This window comes from Apodemus sylvaticus, chromosome 17 (genome assembly GCF_947179515.1).
Source record: "Apodemus sylvaticus chromosome 17, mApoSyl1.1, whole genome shotgun sequence".
NCBI lineage: Eukaryota > Metazoa > Chordata > Mammalia > Rodentia > Muridae > Apodemus > Apodemus sylvaticus.
The window spans coordinates 47389739-47416915 of record NC_067488.1 but is presented as its reverse complement, the minus strand read 5'-3'; the positions used below and the strand labels follow the sequence as shown (position 1 = coordinate 47416915).

General features: G+C 54.3%; 1 protein-coding gene across 2 annotated transcripts; it reads right to left on the bottom strand.

Moving 5' to 3' along the window:
• Positions 1 to 1541: 1541 nt before the first annotated feature.
• Cyth4 (cytohesin 4) lies at positions 1542 to 25493 on the bottom strand. Of its 2 annotated transcripts, XM_052160556.1 has the most exons (13): positions 25356 to 25493; positions 19783 to 19865; positions 17870 to 17934; positions 16780 to 16846; positions 15474 to 15592; positions 14428 to 14508; positions 12562 to 12674; positions 10858 to 11006; positions 6789 to 6900; positions 4228 to 4304; positions 3381 to 3452; positions 2809 to 2963; positions 1542 to 2151 (listed from the first exon to the last, which is right to left on the bottom strand). In XM_052160556.1, the coding sequence occupies exons 1-13, from the start codon at positions 25372 to 25374 to the stop codon at positions 2079 to 2081; spliced, it is 1185 nt and encodes a 394-aa protein (XP_052016516.1). In that variant the 5' UTR covers positions 25375 to 25493; the 3' UTR covers positions 1542 to 2078. The 2 variants fall into 2 exon arrangements, with proteins under 2 accessions (XP_052016516.1, XP_052016517.1); XM_052160557.1 differs by lacking the exon at positions 19783 to 19865.
• Positions 25494 to 27177: the final 1684 nt, after the last annotated feature.

The window sequence follows — 27177 nt, the reverse complement described above, 5'->3', positions numbered from 1 at the left end:
GCCCAGCTGGGGCGCTTTATAAACATCTGTGTGAAGACAGTCAGCAAAGCTTAAACAATCCTTCGCCACACTTGTCCCTGAGTGGTGGGATCATACCTAGTCTCCATATAACTTGTTCTCTCTGTAGATAGTGCTGCCTTCTGGAAAATTCTGTCTTTCCCTGGGTATAGCAGAACCAGCCCAGCCTGGCCCCTGCTCCTGCCCCAAGGGGGCCCAAGCAGCTCAGCGCCTGGGGAACTTCTGTCCTGCACGGTACCCCGCCCCCACTGTCCTGGTACCCCGCCCCCACTGTCCTGGGGAACTTCTGTCCTGCACGGCACCCCACCCCCACTGTCCTGGTACCCCCGCTCCCACTGTCCTGGGGAACTGTCCTGCACGGCACCCCGCCCCCACTGTCCTGGTACCCCGCCCCCACTGTCCTGGGGAACTTCTGTCCTGCATGGTACCCGCCCCCACTGTCCCAAGGATCACTAACCCCTCCCTCTTCCTGGTCTGGGAAAAGGATGGTGGGGAGGACCAGGGAGGGGTCAGGGGTGGCAACACAATGACAGAAAAATAGCTTTCTGTCCACGAGCTGGGTCATGAGCTTTTATTCTTGCTTCTAAGTGTTACAACAGGAAAGAAAATGGTGTCCCACCACCTCAGTGCTGGGGAAGAAGCCGAGGACCAGAGAGGAGAAGGGACACGGGTCAGACAGCCTCTGCACACACACACACACACACACACACACACACACACACACACACACATGCCTCTGCACACACACATGCCAGAGGCAGAGGAAGACTTTAGGGTTCCTTAATCCCCAAATGGGGGCAGCTGGTGTGGGCTCCGCTCACCATAAACTCCTTGATTGTCCAGCAAGGGCTCCGTTTGCCTCACCCCTGCTCCCAGGTGTGTGTCTGTCCTGAGACAGGTGTCTTACCCCCTCCCCCGACCCCACCCACCACACCTCTCTTCCTACCCTGTAGAGAGTGCACACATGTGTGCTCCTGCAGAGGATGAGGGGATAGCCTGGCTGCCTGCTGCTCCTTCTTAGAGCCCGGGCTGGCACAGGGCACAGGGATCCCCACTTCTTGCTGCTTTGCTGAAGCTGGGGGAGGGCTCCTCAGGCAGGACAGGAAGTACAAGTGTTCTGGGGGAGACGCATCCCCCCCAAGGGGGACCTTCCGGGTGACACAGCCGCCTGCTGTGTATAGAAAGCTGGCCTTGCCCTGGCAGGAGGCGGGAACAGGGGCCCATCCTGAGCCCGGGACTACTCTAGCTTTGCTGGCCAGGTGGCCATCGGTGGTGTCATGACTGAGAGTCTGTGTAAGCCTGACCCTAACCTAGGTAGTGGTCCTGTGCTACCGGCTGCTCGCAGCGGCCTCTAAGCCGTCCTCCTGTCGGCACAACCGGAAGCAGTCCCTTCTCTCTTTTTTCTCAGCCATACGTCAGACCTGCCAGCCATAGATACTGTCACGGCCTCGAGGGTCCCCTCTGCTCATATGCTCAGGGCAGAGCCCTTGGAAACAGTGCTAGCAGCATCCTCAGGACCTTCCAGCTCGGTCGGTCTCAGTCACCTGGTCTCCCAGCTCCCCCTGAATGCCAAGCTGACAAAAAGCCAGTTGGACCAAGGCATTTCCTGTAAGACTCAGAGGAGGGCTGGGTTCCGCGGAGGGCTCTGTCTGAAGCTTTGCGGCTCCAAGCTAGATGAATGCTGATATTTGTTCATGGCAGAGAAGGCCTGGCCCAATGTAAGGGAAGGAAAATGTCTGAGCTGGAAGCCTCCAAGGGAATCCATAGCCCTCCTGCGGGGAGGGAGAAGGTGGGATACAGGCAGTGGGTTCTAGGCCGGCTCATCTCCCATCCTACCCCTCAGCCACAGTGGTCCCAGACAGAGCTTTATAAGTTCTTCCCGGCAGGCTTTCCCGTGGGCTCCGTGTCCTCTAAGGATCCACATCCCCCCAACAGCCAGTTCCAGTGATGGGGGAGGGGCAGGTTTGTGAGCAGGAGCAGGCACAGCAGGTGAGAGGTGTCTCTCAGTGTCTCCAGGTACCGTAGGTCCTACAGGGTCGCCAGCGCCGCCTCCCGGAAGTTCACTGCTTTCCGACAAGTTTCTTTTTCCGAGCAGACAGCAGATCATAGAAGGGGACTCGGGTGATGCTGGCCCTAGGGATAGAAGGGAAATGAGACTTCAGGGCTTGCTGGAGGGTGGGACTTCCAGGCTTACGATTTGGGGTGTGTGGCTCACCCCGCTGCATGAGAAAGGCCAGAGGTGGATGTTGGGAAGATCGGCCTGCTAGCCTTGACCCCGAGGCAGACCCAGCAAGGATGAGACCTCAGTTAGGGGTGAGAGCTGGCAGACACCACCAGACTCCTTTCTAGACCCTTTAGAAACCCGGGAGAAACAAGAGGGTTGGTAGTGGAGCCGCCTGGGTCCCTCACTGCTGTGCGGCTCTGAGCAAGGGTCTGTCACCTCTGGGTCTCTCTGATTCCTCACATTCCTTGTCCAGCGGCCACTGCTGCCTTCTAGCTGACAGGTCTCCCATTCGCCCATGTCCGCCCTGTGACCTACGTACAGGGTCGCTGTCCCTCCCCGCTTCCAGGCTAAGCTCCTTGCAAGCCAAGTGCCTGGGACCCCCCACTGGGGAATCCTTTGTGTTCCCCGGATTTGGCAGAGTGCCTGGCTCAAGAACACGCCCACCGATGGCCACCCAACAGGAGGGAGATCTGGAGTCTGCTCCTTTATTGACAAGGAAAGAAGACCCCCCCCCCCACGAAGTCAGAAGGGGACAGAAGATGTCCACTGTCCCTGCTGCCCCTCACCTGATGGCCTCGATCCACTGGTCACGCTCCTCGGCGTTGGCAGCGGAGATACGGTAGGATTCGTGTTTGCCTTCTACCACCTTGCCGTCCCCGTCTGTCTTGCAAGCCTTTATCTTCTGGCCCCGGCAGCTGGGGTTGTATAGCTCCAGGCAGAACTGTGTGAGGTGCCGTATGATGGTAAAATTTGGGGTGGGGGACACTCCTGGGGGGTCAAGAGCAGTAACTCCCACAGAGTGTCCTTCCCAAACAGCTCAGGAGGAGAGGAAACTGAGCACCTACTATATACCAGGTTTCCTAAAATCCCATGTAACAGATCTGGGGTGGGGGGTGTGTCCGCGCATACCACGCACACGTGCACACCAAGGCTCAGAAAAGAGCTGGGATTTAGAAGTTTCCCAGTTAGTGCCAGAATCAAACTCCACAAGACAACTGGGGCTCGTTCTTTCAATGACAACTGTCCCTCCTGCACCCAAAGCTTCAGGAGAGACCCTACAGAGTGGCTGGGCCTCATGGAGGGTCCCATGCAGGTCCCTTCCCTCAGCCGTTCAGGGAATCCCCGGCTGCACTCTCACCGGCTTCTTGGGGTCATCCACCTTCTGCACAGAGAGGTTCTCCAGGGGAATGATCCCCCGCGGCTCTTTGTCCTAAGGAAGCAAGGTCAAGGGCAGGAAATAAGCCTGTGGCCTCAGAGCCTCTCTGCACACTGCTGAGCCCCAGAGCGGCTCAGCACTAGAGCCTTGCTTGGGATCTGGAAGGCCCAATTACAATTTTTTTTTTCATTTTTATTCTGCGTGTAAGGGTGTTTTGCTGAATGCAAGAAAGTGTACCACATGTGTGCAGTGTTCACAAAGTCCAGAAGAGGGCATCAGAGATTTTCCCCCACGACTGGTGCTATAGACAGCTGTGAGCCACCATGTGGGTGCTGGGAGTTGAACCCAGGTCCCCTGGTGCGCTTAACTGCTGAGTCATCTCTCCAGTCCTTACCCTTTTACATTTTTAGGGGAGGGTGAAGGATCTTGTTCTGTAGCCCAGGTTAGCCCTGAACATGTTAGGATCCTTCTGCTTCCTCAGTGCTGAGATGATGGGGATGAGTCCCCACACCTTTAGCGACTCCAATCTGTCTTTGAACAATGTTTTTGTTTTTGTTTTTCTCCAGAGTGCTTGGAATTGGCTAACTCAGGTTAGACCCACACTTTAACACTGATCTACAGCCTCAGCCCAGAAAACCCAACTTTAAGCCAGGGCTCTCCCTTGCCCAGGCCCCTTCTCCTCTTTGCCTCTGAGTTTTCCACAGCTGTGAGACAGGAGTGTAGGGACACTGAGCCCTCTAAAAGGGCCTCGCACTGCCTCGCAGCGGCAGTGGCTGTAGGCTCTGGTCGTGGCTGGTTGTGTCCTATTCCCACGTCCCCACACACTCACAGTGGTACACTCAAAGTAGTAGAGGCAGTTGTCCGTGAGGATGAACCAGCGTCGCTTCCATGTCTTCACCCGGCCCCCTGCAAGAGGCCAGCAGAAGGGAGGGTCAGCCTTCCTCCTCCTGAGCCACCAAGTTCCCACATAGGACAGTCACAGAGCCTTGGGAGCATTCTCTGCTCCCCACGCCTCTACACCGTTCTTTCTATACCTTATGTGCTGGCAGCTCCCAGCAACTCCCACCACCTCATTTCCATTTGGATTCCCAGAGATCAGATAGAGGGACAGTGGCGCTGTTCCCTGTTCTCCCAGGCCACTGTCACCTGACCTGGACTTGAACCCACACCCAGACCTGTGCTTGCTTTAAGTACTTGCAATGCCTAATATGGACTGTCAAGTTGATAGGATCTGGGATCATCTAGACAAGCCTCTGGACATATCTGTCCATGAGAGGGTTTCCAGACTGAGTTAGCTGAGGTGGGGAGACTCCCTTTCAGTGTGAGCAGCAAGCAGGAGCTGGAGTCCCGGACTGAAAAAGGAGAGACTGAGCCTTCTCTGCTCTCTGCTTCCTGGCGGTGGATACAATGTGACAGCCTCCCGACTCCTGTGGAGGAGCTCTTCCTCCTTAAGTTGCCTTTGTTGGGTATTTTATTGCAGCGCTGAGAACAGGTGGTAACACAGCACTCTACCATTGATGTATCAGGCATGGGAAGAAACGAGGACGAGAATCCCTGTGGCCATCCTCCTCCTCCTGGGTGGCCACCCACAACCCCATTTTATAGATGAGGAAACCAAGGCTGGTAAAAACTGGGCCATGTATTCATGGCCCTGTGCTTTCAAATCCTTGCCCTGGAGCCCAAACGCTTAGCCATGCGGTGTGTGGCCAGCACTCTCCCGGGTCGCTGCCCCCACAGTCCAAGTGCAGAAACTGATGCTGACGAGTGAGTGGGTGGTAAGCTTTGCCGTGAGGCTCTGATACCCCCTTTGTCGTCTGGAGGCTGGAAACTGGCGCCTGGGGCAGCAAAGGAGTCCCAGAGGACTGTGGGAGGAGAGGCTGGGGTGACAGACAGAAGACTTGGTGGGCATCTGGGATATAGGTGAGTCTGTCAGGGTCTAGGTACACAGTAAGTGATCAAGGCTCCCCAGCCCAGGCACTTCCTCCAAGATGAGGTATTTTTCTTCATCTGCCTTAGAAGATCCCAGTCCGTGCCTGGCTGGCCAGGCTGGGGAGGCTCCTGGGAGAATTTGTGGAGAAAGGGCTGGTTGTTTCCGTCAACCATCCGGGCAGTCATTGCTGTATTCACTGTGAATCTGTGTGAGTTGCATCCTCTCTCTCTCTCTCTCTCTCTCTCTCTCTCTCTCTCTCTCTCTCTCTCTCTCTCTCTCTCTCTCCTCTCTCCTCTGTCTCTTCTCTCTGTCTCCTCTCTCTCTGTCTCTGTGTCTCTGTGTCTCTGTCTCTGTCTCTCTGTCTCTCTGTCTCTCTCTCCTGCTGCTTCAGGGACACCAAGGCTGCTGCCCTAGATAGGATGCTTGCTGTCTGTGTGGTCTTGGAGAAGTTGCCCTAACCTTGCGACTCTTAGCTTCCTGAGATTGACCACCCCAAGGTCCTGCTGCAGTTCAGGGGCCAGCACCTCACAGTTAGTAGTCCTGAGCAGAGCTACTCTGCTAGTCTCTTCTCTCACCCCTCAGGGAGAGAAACATCCATGGAGCCTCTGTCTCCACTACCCCCGAGCATCTACCCCTTGCCCCCTGCACCCCTAAGACTGGAATGGGTGGAAGGGGAAGTGTTTTTTATGTATTTATGTGTGGGTGGATATATGGATGAGTAGATACACGGATGTGTGGCTATATGGATGAGTGACTATATGGATACATGGATAGGTTGATGGGTGAATGGATGATGAACAGGAGGAGGAATAAGGAAATGTGTGGATAGATTGAAGGGTACATGGATGGAAGAATGGATGGATGGATGGATGAATAGAGGAGTGGGTGGGTGGATTGATGAACAGATGGTAAATGGATAGATAGAGACAAAATGGATTGGTGGACAGATGAGAGGATGAAGAGGGCAGTGGGTGGGTAGAGGGATGTGAGTGGAGGGGTGGGTAGATGGATAGATGAACGGGATAGGTAGATAGAGGATGAGGTGGGAGGCTGGACAGATGAGTGGCTAAGTGGACGGATGAGTCGGCAGATGGTGGATAGAAAGACAGTGGGTGGGTGGATGGGTGAATGGGTTGATTGATGGGTTGGTGGATAGATGGGTGGGTAGACGGATAGGTGGGTGGGTGGTTCGGTAGACAGATAGGTGGATGGGTGGTTCGGTAGACGGATAGGTGGGTGGGTGGGTAGATGGATAGGTGGGTGGGTGGTTCGGTAGACAGATAGGTGGGTGGATGAGTGATTGAGAGGAAGGATAGAAAATGTAAGCAGACTGCTGGGTTGTAGGTTGAGAGACCCAGAAGCTGTGCAGGTCCACTCCTAAGGTAGGTGTGTGTGTGTGTGTGTGTTCCACATGTGTGTAAGCAGGCAGGCGTATCTGAGTATGTGCACAGAGGTCTCACCCAATTTGAGCAGCCAGCCTTCACGATCGGGGTTGAAGAAGGTGTGGGTGAGGTCGCCGCCATCATCCTCAGGGATGGAGAAGGGCTCGCTCTTGATGCTGTCAAACAGGTTCTGCGAGAGGAGGAAAGAATGACTTCAGTCCACTGGGTCCGGGGCCTGGGCAACCAGGCTTGGGTGACCTTTGGTAAGTCAGCCCTCTCCTGAGGCATGCTTGTGACCTCTCCCCACCAAATCCCTGTCTCCTCAGGTGACTGTCACTCTCCTTTGCATTGGCCACACCTAGACGCTTTGTGCCTTCCCCGGTGTTGCCCTCGGGCAGAGTAAGCAGGGTGGGTGCCTCGGGCACCCACATGCCTACCCTCCCTGGGCACAGCAGCTCAGGCAGGAACTGCTTTGGGCAGGGCTCATGATGGGAGATGCCCCTCTTCTTCTTAGGCAGACAGTAGAACCTTCTAGATAGCACATGCTAGGGTGAGGCTGGAGGTGGCCCAGTGCTCGCCCAGCTGAGTGATTGAATCTATGGAGGTGGGGGCTGGACCATCCTCCAGCCCAGCCTTTGTGCCCCCCTCAATCTCACTGTGATGTAGGGGTGGAGGAAAGTGGGGACCGATTTTTTTGGCTGGAGTAGGGGCAGGGGTGCATGGGGGTGAGGGTGGCAGGCTTTATGTTGGGGACCCCCAAGAGGCCTGGCCAGCGGAATGAGCATCTGGGACAGGAAGGCCACAGATGCTGAGCTGTCAGCACAGACAAGTATTAGTGAGCCCAAGGAGGCTGCAGGGCGGCAGACAAGGTTTCAGCCTCTGCTAAACCCACAAGGGTACCTCGAAGTTTCTGCGGTCACAGTAGCGATGTTTGTATTCTGCCTTGCAGAGACAGTGCAACACGCCCACGCTTCCTGTGTTTTGAAAACACCCTGAAGCCCCTGACTCGGAACAAACCACTGCATAGAGAACTTTCAGGGCCCTGGGTGAATCTGTGGCCCAATTCCTAGGATCCCCTCTCCTCTCGTTTTTGTCTAGGTTTGCAGTGAGTTGGATACCCCACTCTATCCCCAGGTTCCAGGGAGGAACCTCCAATTGGTTATTTAGAGCCTTGTATCCTATATGCTATACTGACTAGTTTAGACAGAGACACATGACCCTGGCCAGTCAATAGGAATTAACTCCAGGAGGTTAGTTTTCCAGGAGAAACTGACAGCCTGGACCTACTTGGGTATCTCTGCAGAAGCCAGGGTCTAGAAGTTAGCCAGGGTGTGGGGTGGCCTTGATGTGACAAACCATCAACCCCTGGATCTAGCCACACCTGAAGCCAACCATCTGAGGGAAAGGGAACCCTCTGTTTTTTAAATTTTTAACTAACTAACTAACTAATAAATTATATGCATGTGTTGTGTGAGGGTGTTGTATCCCCTGAAACTGGAATTACAGAGAGTTGTGAGTTGTCATGTGGGTGCTAGCAATCGAACCTGGATCCTTTGGAAGAGCAGTCAATGCTCTTAACTGCTGAGCCATCTCTCCAGCTCCATCCCTGTTCTTTCTAGTGATACTGGTTGTGATTCTCCCAGCCAGTGTGGCAGGACAGGAAGGCATGGAGAAAGAGGTATCAAGATTTACATATGATGGACAAGCAGGATGGCTCAGTGGGGAAAGGCGTTTGCTGGCAAACCTAATAACCTGACTTGGATTCTTTGGAAGGAGAACCAGCTTCTGCAAGTTCCTCTGACTGTCACATGTATACTGTGGTCACATGTAAGGGACAGAACTCACAGGAGACGAACCTCCATTTCCAAACGCTGAAGAGGACATTACTCTGTGAGGGCCCCGGAACGGCGAGCACTGGGGCCTGCGGCTTTTGACTCTTGGTCCTGCCCCAGATCTCTAGCCCTCCTCCCTTCTCAGAAATGCCTTTTTCTTCCTTAGGAAACTTTATTTCCATCACTGTCCATATGTCCCTGGTTCTGTTCTTTGTTTTAGGACACGAGAGTCCAGACACCTCAGTGGGTGTCCTCTAGGACCAACCTCTCATCTGTGACGGCTGAAGGTAGCCGGCTCAAGCCCTCTCTCCACAAAACCTTCTAAGTCTTTGCAGGAGGCAGCCTCTCCTATCAAACATGAAGCCTCCGGTCAGCTAACTCCTGTGGTACCCTGTGACCTTAGCTTGGCCCTGGGAACGGGGTGGAGGGTTTGGGGGGGGGGGAACACAGCTGCAGACTAGGACACTGCCTGCTCTGACAGAGAGGCCTGGAGAATGGCCCAGAGAAGAACTGGTATCGTCTCCTGCTTGTGTCCAGCCCCTACCTCTGCACCTAGAACCTTGTAAGTACTCTGTCCCAGCCGGTCCCCTACACACACAATACACCTCTCATAGTCTTTCCTATAAGCATAGGCTCCGGGGCTGTGTGACCTTGGGGTGACCTCTCTTGGGGCTTGTCTCTGTGTAAATTCACTTCTGTCTCTTGGTGCACTTAAAAGCATTTTGTGGCTTCTTTGGCAGTTGAGCAACAGAGGTCCAGGGAGAATTCACTTCTGCAAAGAGACAGTGTGGCACTGGGTTCTTGCTTTTTAAAAAAAATATTAAAATGCCAGGCAGTGGTGGCTCACACCTTTAGTCCCAGCATTTGGGAGGCAGAGGCAGGTAGATTTCTGAGTTCGAGATCAGCCTGGTCTACAGAGTGTGTTCCAGGACAGCCGGGGCTGCACAGAGAAACCCTGTCTCGAAAACCCAAAAAAACAAAACAAAACAAAACAAAAAACCCCTAAAACCTAAAACAAGGCCCGGGAGAAGAGGAGCGGAGCCTGCGTCCGTGTGGCTGCCCACGAAAACCTGGGCTGGCTCTCGGAGTGGGCCCGAGTGCTCTGGGACACAGCTGGGGAAGATCTGAAATCAGCACCCTGTGAGCTCCGCTCACTCCTGCCGGAGGGACTCCAGAGCCCAGCTGGGCTGAGACCGCTCATGCTCACCCGTGAGCCCTGCTCTTCCCCTGGCTCTGTGCTGCTGACCAGGGTCCCTGACCCCTCCCAACCTCCCAGACAGACTGGAAGCTATCATTTCCAAGAAAGTTCCAGCCTGGGGGCATGAGGAGGGGGAGGGGATGGCACAGTAGAGGGAGGAGACCCCCTCCCCCTCTTAGGAGGCTTGCTGGTTCTGCCCCCAAGCAGACGTGTGCAATGTTCCTGTGTTCCAGCTAGAGCTGAGGGCTGGGTTTGTTTGGTTTTGTTTTGTTGTTGCCTCCCTTTGCTTGTTTGTTTTGAAACAACATCTTCTCTTACCCAGGCTAGCCTCAAACTTGCTATGTAGCTTTTGAACTCCTGTTCCTCCTGCCTCCGTGCTGGATTCTAAAAGCAAGCACTAGGGACTGGGCCAAGGGCCTTGAGCACACTTGGCCAGGTTGTTTCTGGGGTGACATCTTTGCCTCCCCTCCCCCACCCCCAAGATGGCAGCATCACATCACTCTGTATCGAATCTCTCGAGGTCATCATGGGTGATGTTAGTGTGCTGTGTGACTATAGACGTGAGTCACGTGTGGACCCCTTTCCACCAGACCTTGGACCTCTAGGCAGGACCTGTGTGGAGTTATCCCTTGTGCCAAGAACAGGTTTCGGTGCCGTGTGTCAAGGACACCATGTTGGGGACAAGAGGCTTGCTGTAGAGCCAACAGGGACTTGAGGGAGACTGGCCTTCTCCCTTTGCGCACTCAGCCAAGCATTTCGTCCCCGTGGCTTGCAGAGAGGCTGGGATTCTGAGCTTAGGAGGTACTGTCCCCTGTACTGGGGTGCTGGGGACGGATCCCTGTAGCCTGTGCGCGCCTTTGAGCCACACGCTGGGCCTAAAGTCCCATTTGAGGCAAGCGTGCATAATGGCTGGCCAGGGTCCCCCCCCCCAATCTAAATCTGACGGACTTCCCGTGGTCCACCGGCTGACATCCTTGCTGAGAGGAGGCCGGGCTAATGATGCCCACCTAGGAGAGCCCACCTCACAGTAGTGACCAGCGCGGTGGACCGCCGCGCCCTCTGCCTCTGCTGTCCTGCCGCCCCCTGAGGTCAGGGAGGGAGTGGTGAGCTCACTCACCCGCAGCTGCTCCTCAGGCAGGTCACTGCCACTGTTGATGCCGCGATTCATGGACACGAAGCGCTCGAAGGGCGGTCTGTCCCGCACGTTGGGGTTGTGTAGGCCGGTGTTGAGCATGATGACGGAGAAGGACAGCACGTAGCAGGTGTCTGTGGAACCTGGCACTGGTCACAGTCCTGGCCCAGGTTATTGTCCTGTCCTCTGTCCCAGCCCTGGCAAGGTCCAGCCCGCCCCTCCCTGGCTGAACTTGGCAGATACTCGAGGCCCAGCCTCCCACTCCCACTCCCGAAAACATCAGCACTGCTCCCCCCTTCCCTCCCTCCTCCTCCTTCCCTTTCAGATCCTCTTTGCTGTCAGCTGCAGCCCTTCCAGGCCCGCCCACTCTGTTCTCTGCCTCCTGGGAACTCGTTGTTAGCCGCCCTGTTCATTAGTTGGTAGCTTGTTCTAAGCTGCTTGGTAACCTGGGCGCCTTTTCGGGCCAAGCTGCCAACAGCCTGCCATGATGTACAGATTTGTGTGCAGGCTTTGGGGCTGACTGCTGTCCTGGGTCTCCTGAGGATCTGGAACCTGACGGGCCTAGTTCCCAACCCCTTGACCTGTGCCAAGCTCTCTACACCCCCAAGGCCTGTCCTGGGAGACAGGTGCAGCTGCACCTCCATCTTGAAGACCAGATACTGAGACAACAGGAAGTTGAGTCTAGGTGACACAGTGACAAATTGATCGGATGATTGAAATACCTTCCTTTCTATGTGGCTTGAATGACTGGATTGATTGAGAAAGGGTCTTACATGAAACCCAGGCTGGCCTTGAACTGACAGTGATCCTCCTGCCTCAGCCTCCCTAGTGCTGATATTATAAATGTATGGCCTTCCCATACATTTTATTTTACACCCCTGGCCAGCCTTCCACCAGTGTTTATTGAGCATTGCACTGTTCTGGGTTCTGGGAGTCGCAGGTGAACATGGGGCTGATGATGTGCTCCCTGCCCTTGCTGGGGCTGATGTGCTCCCTGCCCTTGCTGGGTGTTTAAGTGTATAGAAATCAGCAAGTTAGCAAATGCAAGTTCACAGGTCATGGCCAAGTACAGCAAAGGCTTCTGGGGACCCTTGTCCTAAGCGCAGCAGAAAAGGAACAGTTTGACATAGGGCGAAGTTGCTTCCTGTCTGTCTCTAGCTCTGTGCTTCCCCAGGGACAATGTGCTGCTGGACTTAGATCCCATGCTGACTTGGGGATCTGAGGATGCTGATGAGAGGGTCCAAAGGCCTTGTACGTATAAGGCACCAGGAACACAGGGACCCCCTCCAAAACTTAGCTTGTGGTATGGTGGTTCCGCCCTCACCGTGTCCCTATCTCAATATCTGGTAACCCTTGGAGACACAGATATGGGTGACAAAGATCACCTGCTCTGTCCTTTGCCCCTTGTCTGCCTTCCCAGGATGTTATATGCACTGGAGCCTTTGTTTAAGTGGAGACGTTAAGGCATTGCCCCATTCTAACTTCTTAGAGAACTCCTACTCATCCTTCAAAACCTCACTCGGACTTTGCTTTCTCTGAGCAGCCATCCTGTACCCCCACATCCCAGTGCTGCTCTGTCTTTCTCTGTTCCCTCTCCTCAGACAGACACGGAGTTGGTGCTCAGTGAGGGGTCAGGAAAGGCCTGATTGGGTGCAGTGCTTCGGGGGACATGAGGAGCTTGTCTGTCACCTGTGGACCGGAAGACTCCGGGGTTACAGAGGCAGTAGCGAGCGGCGAAGGCCTCCATCATGCGGTCAATCTTCTGGGCCTCGCCTGGCAGCCTGAAGCTCCACAGGAACTGCCTGGCGGGACAGGACAGTGGTCAGTGAAGCAGGTATCACCAGGTGGTGAATGGGAATCCGGCGACCGCGGGCCCAAACATGGGGTGGTGAGGTCAGGTGTGAAGATGCCAAGAGCACAGGAGGACGCGGAGTCTCACAGAATACGGTGCGGAGCAGCAGGCTCTGCCTGTGGGGCCCTGGGCAGCATCTCTCCCCCATGGGCCCCCCTCTTCCTGGGACCTACATTACCCCTACATTCTGGAAACGTAGTGTCAGCTAAATTCTCTTATCTCCTCAGGTCACTAAAAATCCTGCTCAGCAGAAGCTTATTGAGTGAGAGAGAGAAAGTAAGAAAGAGAAAGCAGAAAGAAGGAGAAAAGAGACAAAAAAGATTGATAGATAGATAGGTAGATAGATAGATGATAGATAGATAGATAGATGATGGGTAGATAGATGATAGATAGGTAGATAGATAGATGATAGATAGATAGATAGATGATGGGTAGATAGATGATAGATAGGTAGATAGATGATAGATCGATAGATAGATAGATAGATAGGTAGATAGATGATAGATTGCTGCTAGACAGACAGAGACAGACAGGTAGGCAGACAGGCAGACAGACAGATGAGTGATTCTTAAGCCCCTCCTCCAGGAAGCTTATACAGCTAATAGTGTCCTCTTCTTAGCCTTGCAAACTCCTACTCATCCTTCAAAGCCCAGATTAAATCCCCCTCTTGGGATCTGACTTCCAGGCCTTCCCAGCAGCAGTTTTACGACTTCCTAAGTTGACACGAAGTCTCAGCAAGACTTAAAGCTGACACGTGACACCAGCTGTGGCAGGTTACAAGCCCTTCCTCATCTAGTCCTCCTGCCCTCCCAGCTTGGCCCTGATTTCCACGTTACAGATGAGGAAATAGAGGCCTAGGGAACCCTCCTTCCTTTCCTGGTTTTTGTTTCATTTTTTTGTTGTTGTTTGTTTGTTTTTTTAAGAGAGGGTGGCCTGCCAGCCAGGCGGATTTCTGCGTTTGAGGCCAGCCTGGCCTACAGAGTGAGTTCCAGGACAGCCAGGGCTACACAGAGAAACCCTGTCTCCAAAAAACCAATAAATAAATAAATAAATAAATAAATAAATAAATAAATAAATAAATAGAGAGGGTGGCCCACGTTAGCCTGGAACTCTCTGTGTAGCCCATGCTGGCCTGGCGCTCACACAGTGTCCCTGCCCCAGACTTCCAAGTGCTACGATGACAGGTGTGAGCGCCAGGCCAGCTTTGAGATTTCTTCTTCGTGCCTTGCTCTGGGTCACATGGGGATGGAGGGGCAAAGCTGGAGTTTGGGGAGGATGTTATGGGGTACATGCTGCTCAGGGGGGTACCACACCGTGCCCATGGACGGGAAGACACACATGGAGGCAAGATTACTAGAGTCAGGCAGCCACGAGCCATAGCCATTGTATTCTACCCAGAGCTGGACACAGGAAAAAGTAAGTGTGTGCTAGCCTAGAAAGTGCTAGAACACGGTGCTAGAGCTGTCAGGTGAGGCCAGCGCCTGAGGGGTGGCAGTTGCAGATATCACAGTGGTGGGGCAATGAGAGGCAGCTTCAGGCTTCTATGCCTGGAATCCTCCTGCCTCAGCTCTACAGGGCCATGGGCCTCTCAAGTTTCCTCCTCTGCTTGCAGCCCTGGGTAGGACCCCACCCTTACCCTACCCCCCACCCCTACCTCAACCCCTACCCCCACCCCCACCCCATGCCCTCCTTACTCCACTCACCGGAGGGCCTGGACGAGGTTGAGCTCGGCAAACTCATGGCAGTCCACAAAGGCCTGCAGGACCTGCAAGTTGATAGGGTCCCTGGGGAGGGGCGGGACAAGAGGGTACACTTGTCAACTTGCCATGTCCACCTTCTAGAGAGGGAGGGAGAGATGACAGCCTCCCAGCCCAGTTATACAGTGGGGGCACGCCTCTGTCTCTTTCCCTCTGTCTCACTCTCTTGGACACACACACACACACACACACACACACACAGACAGTGGGCAGTGGGCTCTGGGCCACTGAGTCAAGTTCTTCCTTGGTCACTTCCTGCCTGGTGACCCTGCTCCAGCTCCTGCACATAGCCCCCACCCCACCCCACCCCTGCCTCCCCATTTCCTCATCAGCGCAGGAGACGCAGGCCTCTCCACTTCCTCTCTCTCCCCGGCTCTCAGGTCAGCAGTGTGTGAGAAGGGCTGGTGACTCACTGAGCCGCCTACGCTGTGGCCCACCCCTCTGCCAGCCAGAAGGTGGTCCCAGACACTCCCTGTCTAGAGCCTCCACGGATCCCCCTGCCTCGCACCCTTTCTTCCTGCCTCCCTCTCAATCCTTCTTTTTGACCTGCTGCTGAGTTGAGCTGTTCCTGCCTGAGGGCCTTGGTGCTGGCTGTTCTCCCCGCCTGGAATCCTCCTGTGTCCACAGCCCTCGCTTCCTCGCCAACAGAAACCAGAGCCCCAGCTCAGAGCCCTTCTGTTTGCCTTCTGTGTACCCAACAGAGCTCATTTCTGTCTCTCTCCCATGCAGAAAGCACCTGTCCCCGAAGACAGGCATTTGACCATCTTGTCTTATACAGCCAGCATTTGGAAGAGATCTGAGAGCACAGCAGGCACAAACAACATGCGTGCATGCATGAATGATTGAATGAATGAATGAATGAATATACCAGAGCCTGGGAGCCAGTGCTCACCTCGAGTCCTAAGCATGATGACTTCCCAAGCACTGTGCACCCTGAGCGGTATGTCCACCCCACACCCTCACTTCTGCTCCTTCTCTGGGGATCCTCTTACTTTTCCCCCAAGTAGGTGCCAATGGCTGTCTTGTTGAGACCGTCACCCTTATACAGGAACTGGGCGATGTCCTGGACATCGGATGTCAGCAGCTTGTGCTCAATGAGATACTGGATGCCCTGGAGGTGACACAGAGTTCATGAGCAGCCCCTATTCCATAGGCCCCCCGGTGGCGGCGGCGGAGGGAGAGGGAGGGGGACCCGGTGTGTGGACTCCCCACAGCCTGTTCTGGGATGGTGTTCTCAAGCCGCCCTCGGGAGGTGGTGATCTCCCCGTCTCTGGAGGCGTGCTCTGCTCGGGGAGCTAAGTGCAGCAGTGCTTCCTGGGGTCCCTCCAGCCTGGCACGCGCATGCGCACGCTTCGACTGCAACCTCCTTCCAGTGGTTGCTGGAAGCCGCAGTTCTAAGCCTCGGTGAGTCACCCTCTTATTTCATTAGCTCCCCACTCTTATTATTCCAAATAGTTTCATTTCGCCGCAGGAGCAATCGACGCTCATTGTGTGAAAGTCACACAGAACCAGCTGAACCATAAAGGGAGGGGACTGTGTGAACCCCACCTGGGAGGAAGTCAGCTTCCACGGCAATGACCTTCGCTGCTCCCCTCCAGTGGGTGGGAGGGCACACCCCACCTCCCTGCACCTTGAAGCCAGCTTTGCTGGGCGCCCCCGTGGCCAGAGCTGGCGACGTGTGCATGTTTGTAAGAGGCCGGATAAGTGAGGCAGTGGTGCAGGCCCTGTGGGGGGTGAATGCACAGCCAGGGCGGTCCCAGCCCGAGTTCCGCATTCCCTGTGGCTGCCTGGACTCTTGCCCTGGTGTGGTAGGTGGCTTCTTCCTATGGCTGCCCCTGGTAGAGAGGGAATCCATGGCCACCTGGCAGGGTGAAGGGCAGCTGGCTGGCTCTGAAGCCATGGGCGACAAACATTCAGAATGAGTTCTTGCAGCCCCGGTGTGCTAGGGACAGGGAGAGTTCAGGGTCTAAGAGCCTCACAGCCCTAAGCCGGTTCCCAAGTGGAGCCGGGAAAGCAAGGGCACTGGGCCAAGTCAGGGGACTTCACACCGTTCCTGTCTCCGGGCTGCAGTGTGAGGGAATGAAGACGCCAGCCCTAGCTGGGGACCAAAGGCTTGTCCCTGAGGGGTCTCAGCTCTCTCTTCTGTTGGGTGGTTGGTGGGGTCGGCCACAAAGGTGCTCAGAAGGCAGCTCCCTCTCTTAGGTCATCTGTGCACCTCAGTGAGGCCCATGTCCTCCTCCTGTGGCCACCTAGATGCCTACTCCGGTGGGATCCATGGTGCCTCCCCTGGATACGAACCTTTGCAGGGTCCATGTTGAATTTCTTTCTCCCGATGCACATCTCTTTCTCTTTCTGCGCCATCCGGCTGTGAACAGAGGAATATCAACATGGTGGCTCTGGATACCACTGTCCCCCATAAGCCCCGAGGGAGGACCAGCATGCCCTTGGAACTCCATGTGTGGCCCCGCCCCTGGACCACCTGAGAGGGCAAGAATGGGCGGGGAGGGTGTCAAGGGGCAGGGCAAGCCGTAAGCTGAGCACTGAACTCTGGGCCTCTCCAGAGCTCAGCAGAGCTTACTGGGAAGGAGACAGGGGCCCCAAGGGCTGCTCCTGAACATAAGTCTTGCTATATATATACTCTTGGGCCAAGCCATGAGACTAAGTCCTTTCATTTCTCCCCCTTCCCCCAGGTCTCTGTTTCCTTCTCTGCAAGAACCACCTGCTACCTTCATGCAAGAGGTGTGTGTGTGTGTGTGTGTGTGTCCATGTGTATACATGAATATGTGTGTGCATGATTTGCTTGAGAAATAGGGATTTTGGAGGCTGGGCAGGCTCAATACTTCAGTGCCCTAGAGTCCTAGTGCGCATGCCCAGCCTGCTGGCCGCAAGTGGTTGCATCTGGCCCAGAAGACCTATGAACGCCAACCAATACATAACTTACTTAAAACGTTCAAAGATTTTTTTTTCTATCTGTAGCTCAAATGTCACGTGTAGTTTTACAATGTCAAGAGTTTGGGGTCTAGGAGATTGTGTGGGAACCCAACCTCCTCCTTATACAAATGGGGAAACTGAGGTCCAGAAAGAAGACTCAACCCTAGGGCAAAGAGCCAGCAGGAACCTTCTTGTGTGAGGAATGAAGTGGGCCAGCAGACGTACTCCAGGCCAGGCGTCTGGTGCCCAGATACCAGAGCTCCCTGACCCTTGTCCAGGGTCGTGGGTGTGTGTGTGGAGAGGTCATAGTGTGGGGGCTGTTTGAGAATCAATGGGGAGTGGTCCAGACAGTGCATATGTATGAGACTGTGGTCAAATCCTTGGGTCCTCCACCATCCATGGCACACAGGGAGCTAGATGTGCCCGGGAATCGTCTGAGATGGGCCAGGCCCCTCACCTCTCCTCGGTGCTCTCAAAGCAGTCAATCTGGGCAAACACATCTGCAATTTCATCCTTCAGTTTCTGTGGACGGACACACGTGCAAGGGTCAGCCTGGAGGTCCCGCTTTGCTTATCGTTCCCGCTCTTCCCTCAGCCTGCTCAGCCCCACCCCTTTCCTGTGCCTTTTTAATCTTCAAAGCAGGAGCTCAATACCTCCGTGTGCTCTTGTGCGGGTACCAGCCCTCATCTCAGGGGTGGGAGTCCCTGTGCACACACCCGACCCTATTCTCAGCTTGCGTTTTCCTCCCGTGTGACCAGGAAGTCTCCTGCACGCTGTTTGCACCACCAAGCCCTCACTCCACCTGGCCGGCAGCTTCCCATAGAAGCTTGGTGCTGCTCTTCCCTGTTCAGAAGTCCTCTGTGGCTCTCCATGGCCACCTAGGGCATGGATGCCACCTCTTGTCCGGCATCACATCTTCCCAGTCACTTGTCAGTAAGTGCCTTTCATATGCCCAGTGCTATGGGTACCCCAGGGCCAGGGCAGCACAGGCCTCTCAGGAGCTGTGTAGTTCATTGGAACAGAGGGAACAAGAGACGGCCACAGCGGATGGGGCATTCACATGTCAGCAGAGCAGATTCCAGGCCTGTGCTGTTCTCGATCCCATCCCAGCATGCCTCTGCCTGCTTCCGGGGCTTGCCCAGTACAGAGGAGGTCCCCTCTCCAGCTTGCCCACTAACCATATTTGCTGGACTGCTCAGAGAGTAGCTGTCCTGGTACCACCCTGCAGGTAGTAGATCAACAGGGCAAATGGCCCAAGAGGCAAGCACCCTCTCTCTACAACATGAGGGGTACTGAGACGTGGTACTCCTGGATTGTTCCTAGGGATCAGAACTGGCACGGGACCCCTTGCTCTGAGGGCTGACAGACCCGGTCCCCAGGGATCTTGGCTTTGCTTCCATCCACAGGCATAATGGGGACACTCTCAATAGTATTAACTGAATACCTATATGCTATAGCTATGGGGCCAGGGGCCAGGGGTGAACAAGGCCCAGGTTCCGTTTTCATGGAGCTAGAGTTTGGGGATATCAGGGCCATGGGTGCATGGCAATAGGGTGAACTATGCAGAAAGTGACCACAGGAATGTCAGAGAAGGAGTCGGACATGTGTGTACTCAATAGCTGTGTGGGTGCTTTTGTGTGGAATCATGTGTGTGTGTGTGTGGTGTGTGTGTGTGTGTATGTGTGTGTGTGTGTGTCTAAGTGTCAGGCAGCCTGAAGGATGAGGTAGAGCCTTGTTTGGGAAGAAGAAGGTGTGGGAATTTGAGGAGAGCTGAGAGGAGCCCTAAGTGGAGGTAAGAAAGTCTGCAGAGGCCCAGAGGCGGCACTGAGCAAGGCGAGGAATGGACTCCTGTCTCTGGAGGTCACTGATAATCATGGAAGTGATCATCTAAGAAACAGGTGAGCTCCCCAGAGCTGAACCCAGGGTGGGTGTGACCTTGTCCAAAGGGCACATGAGGGAAGAGTCCTTAGCTCGTGCCTGGCTGCAGAGCTGGTGTGGGCAGTCCCTGACAGGTTCAGCCCATTTTCTGTTTTTGAGGTGGGATTAAGACTGGGGCTCTGGGACCTAGTATTGAGCTGAGAGGAGCCAGGGATCTAGGACTCGGGGTGGGGGAGCTAATGCTTGGATCTTGAGGGGACGGGCAGGTGCCTGGGGCTTCAGGGAGGAGAAGACTGGCTTTCTGAACTTTTGGTCAGGAGAGTAGGAGATAGTGTTGAGGGCTGGCTTGTGGGCATGTGTAGTTTAGCCATTAGTATGAGGGTATGTAGGTCTCAGTGTGAGCATGTGTGGATCTGAATGAGATCAGGTATGAGTCTGTTGAGTGTGAGTGTCTGTAGGTCTATATGAGTGTGAGCATATATGTGCACATACCTGAATGTCCTCCAGTAGTTGCTTCCTATGCCATTTGATCTGCTGTAGCTCCTTGGTCTCCCCACTGCTAAGCTCAGATGGATCTGGAGAGAGAGGAGGATTGCTTGGCTCTGCATCCCAGGGCTCCTCCTAGGGAGACCCCTGAAACAAAGTGACACCCATGGTGCTGGTGACACTTGCTGGTACCACTGGAGCCTGACTGGATGCCACCGCCACAGAGAGGCATTCTTGGACATCCCTTTCCACAGTAGCCCTACTTCTTCATCATAATTCTTTTTACTCCCTGGAGAGAGATTTCCTGTGGCTGTTGTGGGGTCACCTGCCATACCTAGCTGCAAGGGAAGCTGGCAAATGAGCGTTACTAGGATGATTTGTAAGAACGGAAAACAGAGCCTTTCCAACTTGAGCCTGGCAGAATGGCTCCCACAAAGAAGGGTGGCAAGAAGAAGAAGGGCCACTCTGCCATCAGCGAGGTGGTGACTCTGCCATCAGCGAGGTGGTGACTTGAGATGTACTGTCAACATTCATGAACACATCCATGGAGTGGGCTTCAAGAAGTGTGCCCCTCAGACACTCAAAGAAATCTGGAAATTTGCCATGAGGGAGATGGGGAGTCCAGATGTGTGCATTGATATCAGGCTCAATAAAACTGTCTGAGCCAAAGGAATAGGGAACGCTTCATATTGTATGTTTGTCTAGAAGACGTAATGAGGATGAGGATTCACCAGAGGCTCTACACGTTGGTAACTTATGTCCCTGTAACCACATTCAAAAAATTCTACAGACCACCAATGTAGATGAGAGTGTGAAACCTGCTGAATGTCAAATAAAGTGGCAGAACTGCCAAAGAAGGAGGACGAGGAGGAGGAGGAGGAGGAGGAGGAGGAGGAGGAGGAGAAGGAGGAGGAAAGAGAAGGGGCAGGGGGTGGTTGGCACGCCATCAGTCTGCACTCCCAGACACTGTAGCTCTGAGAAGAGATGTAAACTGGGACCCTGGAACGGACTGGCTCCTAATCCTGTGCCATCCATCAGCTCCCAAAACAAAGTGAGGCCCCTCAGTGCTGGAGCCACAGCAGGACACTGTGCACTCACCCAGCCTATCACACTCCAGTCAGAACCTCCACAGAGCCAGGAACAGCAGCTCGTCATACTTGTAACCCTAACATTTGGGAGGTTGAGGCAGGAGGATTACAAGTTTGATGGCAGCCTAGGCTATAGGGTGAGATGCAGTCTCATTGACAACAACCAAAAAGCCAACCAATCAAAAGCAAATTACAATCGCTTCTTGGCCTTTTGGCTAAGATCAAGTGTAAAAGCAAATTACAGCCAACAATGTGGGCAGCTAAGGATCTCCAAGCCATCCCAGGAAGACCACCGTGGAGAACCGGGGTACCCGATTCACCACTTCCTGTGGTTCAGGAACTTAGCAGTGACTCGATGAGACCAAGGCCAAGTGAAAGGACGGTGGAAAGACTGGGGGGCAGGCACAGGTTGAGAGGAGACCTGGGTGGTTTTATAGAGGATGGTGAGCAGAGATTTGCAGGGGTCACCAGCAGGCAGGCACCAGGAGGGGCATGAAGACACAACATGACCAGTGACCACCTCAGCTGACTCACCAGCCTCCTACAAGGCCACCTTGGCCCTGGCACAGTGAAGGAACTAGCCATATAGCATGGCAGGAAGCTGGAGTCCTTCCTGGGTCCCCTGACTACCACCTCTTGATGTCTAACCAGGCAGGTGCAGATACTGGCACTGGGCCACAGTTTCCCTTGGACTGAAACCTTTGCTGTAAGAAAGATCAGCCAGTCCTTTATTTTTATTTTTGTGTTGCTAAGGATAGAACCAAATGCTTTGAACATGCCTGACAGATTCCCAACCACTGAGCCCCATCCTGGCCCAGCTATTCATGTTGGCTGGAGCGCACACAGGTTCAGAGAGATACCGTTCCTCTACTCAAGGCCTTTCAAATGCCACAGGACCATGTGAAGCCAAGATCCCCTTCTTAGCAAAGGCTGTGTGCAGTAGGACCTGAATGTCCCCACCCTTTGTCACCATCAAGGCCTGCTAGAGAATGGAGAAGCCTTGTGGGGATGCAGAGGAGCAGGTCTCCTGATTGGACGGTCCCTCCAGGACAGAAAGCGTCCCTTCCCATTGCACATGCCTCTGGGTGCCGGGCTCCTTAGGCAGGAGGGCAGGCCCGGTGCCTCAGTGGGACTTTCCCTACAGGGGTAGAGATCCTGTTCTGAGGGGGAGAAAGGAGTGTGACACCCAAGGGATCCAGTCAGTTAGTCCTCACAGGTAGTTCTCAGTTTAAGACTCTGGGACTCAGGAGGTGAGGTGACATATCCCAGGTCACACCACTGGGAAGGAACAGTATGGGATTTCAGCATAGTTACTGACACAAGGCTTTGCCCAGGAGAGCCAGGTGTGTGTGTGTACATGTATGTGCATGTGTGTGCGCACATGTGTGTGTGCATGCATGTGTCTGTGTTAGGAGAGTGGATGAGCATGTGTGTTCACCCCCTGTAGAGGCCAGAGGCTGGCACCACCGTGTGTCCTCTTCACTTTCTTTTTTTTTTTTTATTTGTTGTTTTTGTTGTTGTGTTTTTTGTTATGGTTTACACACACACACACACACACACACTTTTTTTTTTTGGTGACAGGGTTTCTCTGTGCATCCCTGACTGTCCTGGAACTCACTCTGAAGACCAGACCAGGCTGGCCTCAAACTCTACCTGCCTCTGTGCCTCTCTGCCTCCTGAGTGCTGGCACTAAAGGCATACACGTCACCGACAGCATCTCTCACGAAACCTGGACTGGTTTCCAGGCTACCAAGCTGCTCCTGGACCTCAAACAACTCTGAGAATTCCCCTCTACCCGCCTCTTCTGAGCTCTAGGAATGTACCCCAACCCCAGGCATCTTGGCAGCACCTCCCTCTAGCCTTTGGGCACCGCCATTGCCAGGTCTTGTCAATCTTCCTTCCATGTCCACGCCCCCCACTGACTTCTGACCACCTTGCAGTAGGTAGAAGCTGGGCTTCCCAATGTCGCTCCGCCTCTGTGTGCTGGCCCTGAGTGCTCCCAATGCCCTGAGTGCTCCCAATGCCCCCTCCTCAACTGAGGACCCACTGTGTGTACTGTTCCTCCTGTCTCTCAGTCCTCCGTGCTCTGAGGAGGGAATTTCAAATTCCCTGCTATATGTGATACTTTTGGGGTTCAGAGAGGTAAAATGATCTCTCTCAGCCAACATAGCTGGGTGGTGGTGGGGTTGGGGGTTCACGCCCTACCCCCTGGGGCCGGAGTCTACAACCCTCCTGGAGCCTTGTGAAATTCACAACCCTGGGTGTTCTGACCCTGTGCCAACCACAATGGTGTGAAAAGTGGTCACCCGTCACCCCTGCCTGCTCTGTCTTCTGTGCCCCAGGCTCAAACCGATGAGTGCCCAGTGCCCTCTGCCCGGCAGCCGCCACCTCAGCTCCTTACCACTTCCCCCTTGGCCTTCCTCTTTCCCGTCTTTATTTTTAGTGCCTGCAGCTTGGCTTCCAGGCCAGCTGGCTCCACTTCCCCTTTCCTGGTGAACGGGGTACCACTGGGCACACAGGGAGGGGGCTCCTGAGGGGCGTTAGGTAGAAGGGGAGGGAACTTCCTCTCCCTGCCAGTGCCCTCTAGCTTTAGCCTGCCTACCCCATGCCCTCCACCGCTGGCCTTCATCAGTCAAGACTCACCTCTTTGTAGGCTCTGGGGAAGGAAGGGCCTTAGCCTGCTTCCCTATAATAGAGGTTCATGGCAGGAGCCAAAGGCAGCTTGGGAGAGCCTTTGCCTCCATCCCCATCCATAAACATCACAAGGGAACCCGTGCCTGTGCAGAAGAAACCCAGCCCTGGCACCTCACAGGACTTCCCTCTAGCCTCTGACTCTGGCTCTGCTCAGAGCCAGGCCAGGAGGACAAAGGAAATCTGAGACAATGAATCTGAGGAGAGCCCCGGCCAACATGGCTTCCATGGAAAGATCTCCATCCTTCCCAGATGCCTCCCCCAGGATGTCCCCAGCCCCGCTTCTCATTCTCCTCATTTGTGGGTGTGGCCGGGTGAGGATCCCAGTCCTCTGCCCTCTACTCAGTACCTGGAACATCGGCCAGCTCCCCTTTGGGCTATTTGTAAAATGAACGAATAAAGGAACAAACAGAAAGATGAAGCAGTCTGTGGAGAGCCTCGCCTTCTTGTCGGCCTTGAGCCTCAGCCTAGTCCCTGGGTCTTTGTGGAACTTAACTCACTGCTCCTTTCTCCTCCCCCACAAGGCCCCAGAAAGACAAGGAGAAGTTATATTAAGGAGATCTTTGGTGGCCATAGCCACCCCATACAACCTCCTGTGTTCCGTCCATAAATGAATGGCTGTTGAAAGAGTCTGAGGGAGCTAGGGACAGTGGCACACACCTTTAATTCCACACTGGAGAGGCAGAGGCAAGTAGGTCTCTATTTGAGGCCAGCCTAGTCTACAGAGCTAGTTCTAGGACAGCTAAGGCTATATGGAGAAAACTTGTCTCCAAAAATCTGGAAGAAGAAGGAAGAGGAGGAGGAGAAGAAAGAAAGAAAGAAGGAAGGAAGGAAGGAAGGAAGGAAGGAAGGAAGGAAAGAAAGAAAGAAAGAAAGAAAGAAAGAAAGAAAGAAAGAAAGAAAGAAAGAAAGAAAGGAAGGAGAGAGAGACAGAGACAGAGAGACAGAGACAGAGACAGAGACCGGGATTCAGAACAAGGCATAGCATCTGGTGCCAGTGGGTGGGGCCCAGTGCCAGTGGGTGGGGCCTGGCTGCTCTGGGCTAGGTTTCATCTGGGGAAAGGTGACACTCTGGACCAGTCATATAGACCTGGGGATCCAGGCAGGTAGAAGCTGCTGTTCCTCAGAGCCTAGAACTCCAAGAGAACTCTCTGAGGCTCAGGGTGCAGGGACATGGCTCCTCCCACAGCCCTGTTCTTGGCTCCCTGAGAGCTACACCAGCCTGTCCCTCCTGTCCTTTTCCTCTGTCCCTCAGACACACCACCCTGGCTACTGAGTGAATGAGGCTTACTGCTCCAGAGCCTCACTGAATATGTTACTCCTTCAGGCAATGTCCCCAGCCTCCATTAACCGTCACTAGGCCCCAGGAGCTGAAAAGGCTCTGTAGGGCCCTCACGCCGTCCAGGCAGGTGTCGCGACCGACAGTACCCACCTTCATCAGAAGGTATTCTATCCAGCCACCTCCAGGCCCTTGCGGAGGACCTTCCCTTCTGAAAGCTCTTCCTTGGAACTCCCAGAACCCTCTCTGCTGAGCTGTGTTGGCCTGTGGCCTCCTAGTTTGTCACCATCCATCCCGTAGCTAGTGCAGAGCCCAGGGGGTCAGCGGCCACTCAGATCCCTGTGGGACCCTGAGACCCGGAGTCCAGCCCAGCGCCTGCCTCTCTGCACATGCAGGTTGATGTTTGGGACTGGTTAAAACCAGTTTTGTTTCCAGGCCTTTTGGGCAGGGCTGCCATTGCTTCTCTGTTCTGCAGGAGGAAAGACTGAGGGAGGCCCCCACGGCTGGGACCTATTGCTTACCTGCACGACACACATCCATTCTGAAGCCCCAGGGGACGGTGGCCCAGCTGCTCCTCTCGCCAGCTCAGCTGCTACTCTGGTGGGTAGCCAAGAGGACCAGTCATGGCCCCTTCCTGCCTGCCCCGCCCAGACCCTGTGGGAGGAAGTTAGCCCTGGCCACAGGGGTCTGTGCGCAGGCTCCTGGTGCAGAGCACACTTCCTAAAGGCAGTTGAGTCTCACCAGTTAGCTCAGTCCCTGGTATCTGAGTACTTGGAAGGCGAGGAAGCAGAAGAAAGGCAGAGGTGGGGCGGGCACTGGTAAAGACAGACAGACAGACAGACAGACAGACAGATGGATGGATTATGGGCACCCACAAGCTCAGTCACAGGGGAAGAAGGTCCTAAGGACAGACCTTCTCTGGGGGGGCACGGGCAACCTCTTCATATACAAGCCATAGGATTTTCTAGCTTCTGGGGTCCTCTCTGAGCTCTTCACCAAATCTCACCCAAGAAAAGGCAAAGGCATTCAGCGATGGGCAGGGCTTTGCTTTCCTTCAAAGAAAAGTTGCCCCTCCCCCAATCTGTTCCATCCTTCCCTGTGACTTTGCGGCCAGATCCTGTTGTTTGAGCCTCAGCTTCTCCGCTCTGGGGGCATGTGACCTCGGGCTAGTCACGCATTACACCCGGGTGTCACTTCACATGCGTGCAAAGGGACTGTGTGCACACTCAACCTTGGGAGTGTAGAAAGAGCAGTGTGAGATTCTTGGAACGTAGTAGGTACTCAAAAAAAAATGCTTTTTCTTTAGGATTTAATTTTTTTCCTCCTTTGTGGGCTGCTTTGTGGCTCAGGCCTTTTCTGGCGGGTTGGTTCTGATCCTAGAGGGAAAGGGCATGGCTGACAGACGTGGGTCAGATGAGCGCTTACTCTTTGGAATTCAGGGCACATCCTGGCTCACTGGTCTGTTTCTAATCTATCTGGAAGTCCAGGGAGGACAAGGTCACATTTGTGTCCTAGTATCTTGTAAAATGTGAGGAGAAAGGGGTGTTTGAGTGAGAATGAATTAATGAATGAGTGAGTGAATGAATGAATGATACACTGAGGGGAGATAGACATGTAGTCCCTTCATTGAGTGATGCAGACATTTCTGGCCTGTCATCCTGGCTTTTTGGGAGACTGAGGCAGGAGGATTAAAAATTCAAACCTGATCCAGTGAAAACCTGTCTTAAAATAAGAAACAAGAAGAGGGTTGGGGACATAGCTCATAGGTAAATAGCCAAGGCCCTGCAGAGACACACGCGCACGCACACACACACACACACACACACACACACACACACACACACAGTGGGGTCTGCTCTTCTCCCCTGGGGTCTGGGCTCAGCCCTGTGTCTTTGACCCAGAGTCTAGCAGAGGAGATGGTGTAGTTTTGTGTATCACCAGCAGGGGCACGCCTGAAGCCTGGACTAATCTGACTTATGGAGCAGAGCAGGCTGGGCTCTGCAGCACTTTGGCTTTCCCGATGCCCTATGTCTCCCACATCTGTCCTTTCTCATCCAAGTTTGGCCACAGGACGTACTAAGAAGCAAGCTCCTCCACAGGCAGCAGGAAGCTGGGTGCTGGTGCTTGGGGGTGGGGTGACCCAGGGGCTACAGCAGGGGCAGAGAACTAGGGTCAAAGGTCCCATTGCCACATCTAAATTCATTCTTAGGAATTGCTCCCACCCCTGAGACCCCTTCCATGATCACTGGCCATTAGCTAATGTGGGACGAATCTGACCGCAATGGTGATCAGTTACATTACGTAGGAGGAGCCAGTGCCTGTCATTAAAGGGGCAATGACCAG

What these genes read in the sequence shown, in the direction of transcription:
- Cyth4 (XM_052160556.1), bottom strand. An exon ending in AACCTCGTCCAGGCCCTCCG is followed by an intron (nt 12,675 to 14,427) that starts GTGAGTGGAGTA and finishes CTGTCCCGCCAG; the next exon opens with GCAGTTCCTGTGGAGCTTCA. An exon ending in CAGTGGATCGAGGCCATCAG is followed by an intron (nt 2,152 to 2,808) that starts GTGAGGGGCAGC and finishes TTCTATCCCTAG; the next exon opens with GGCCAGCATCACCCGAGTCC.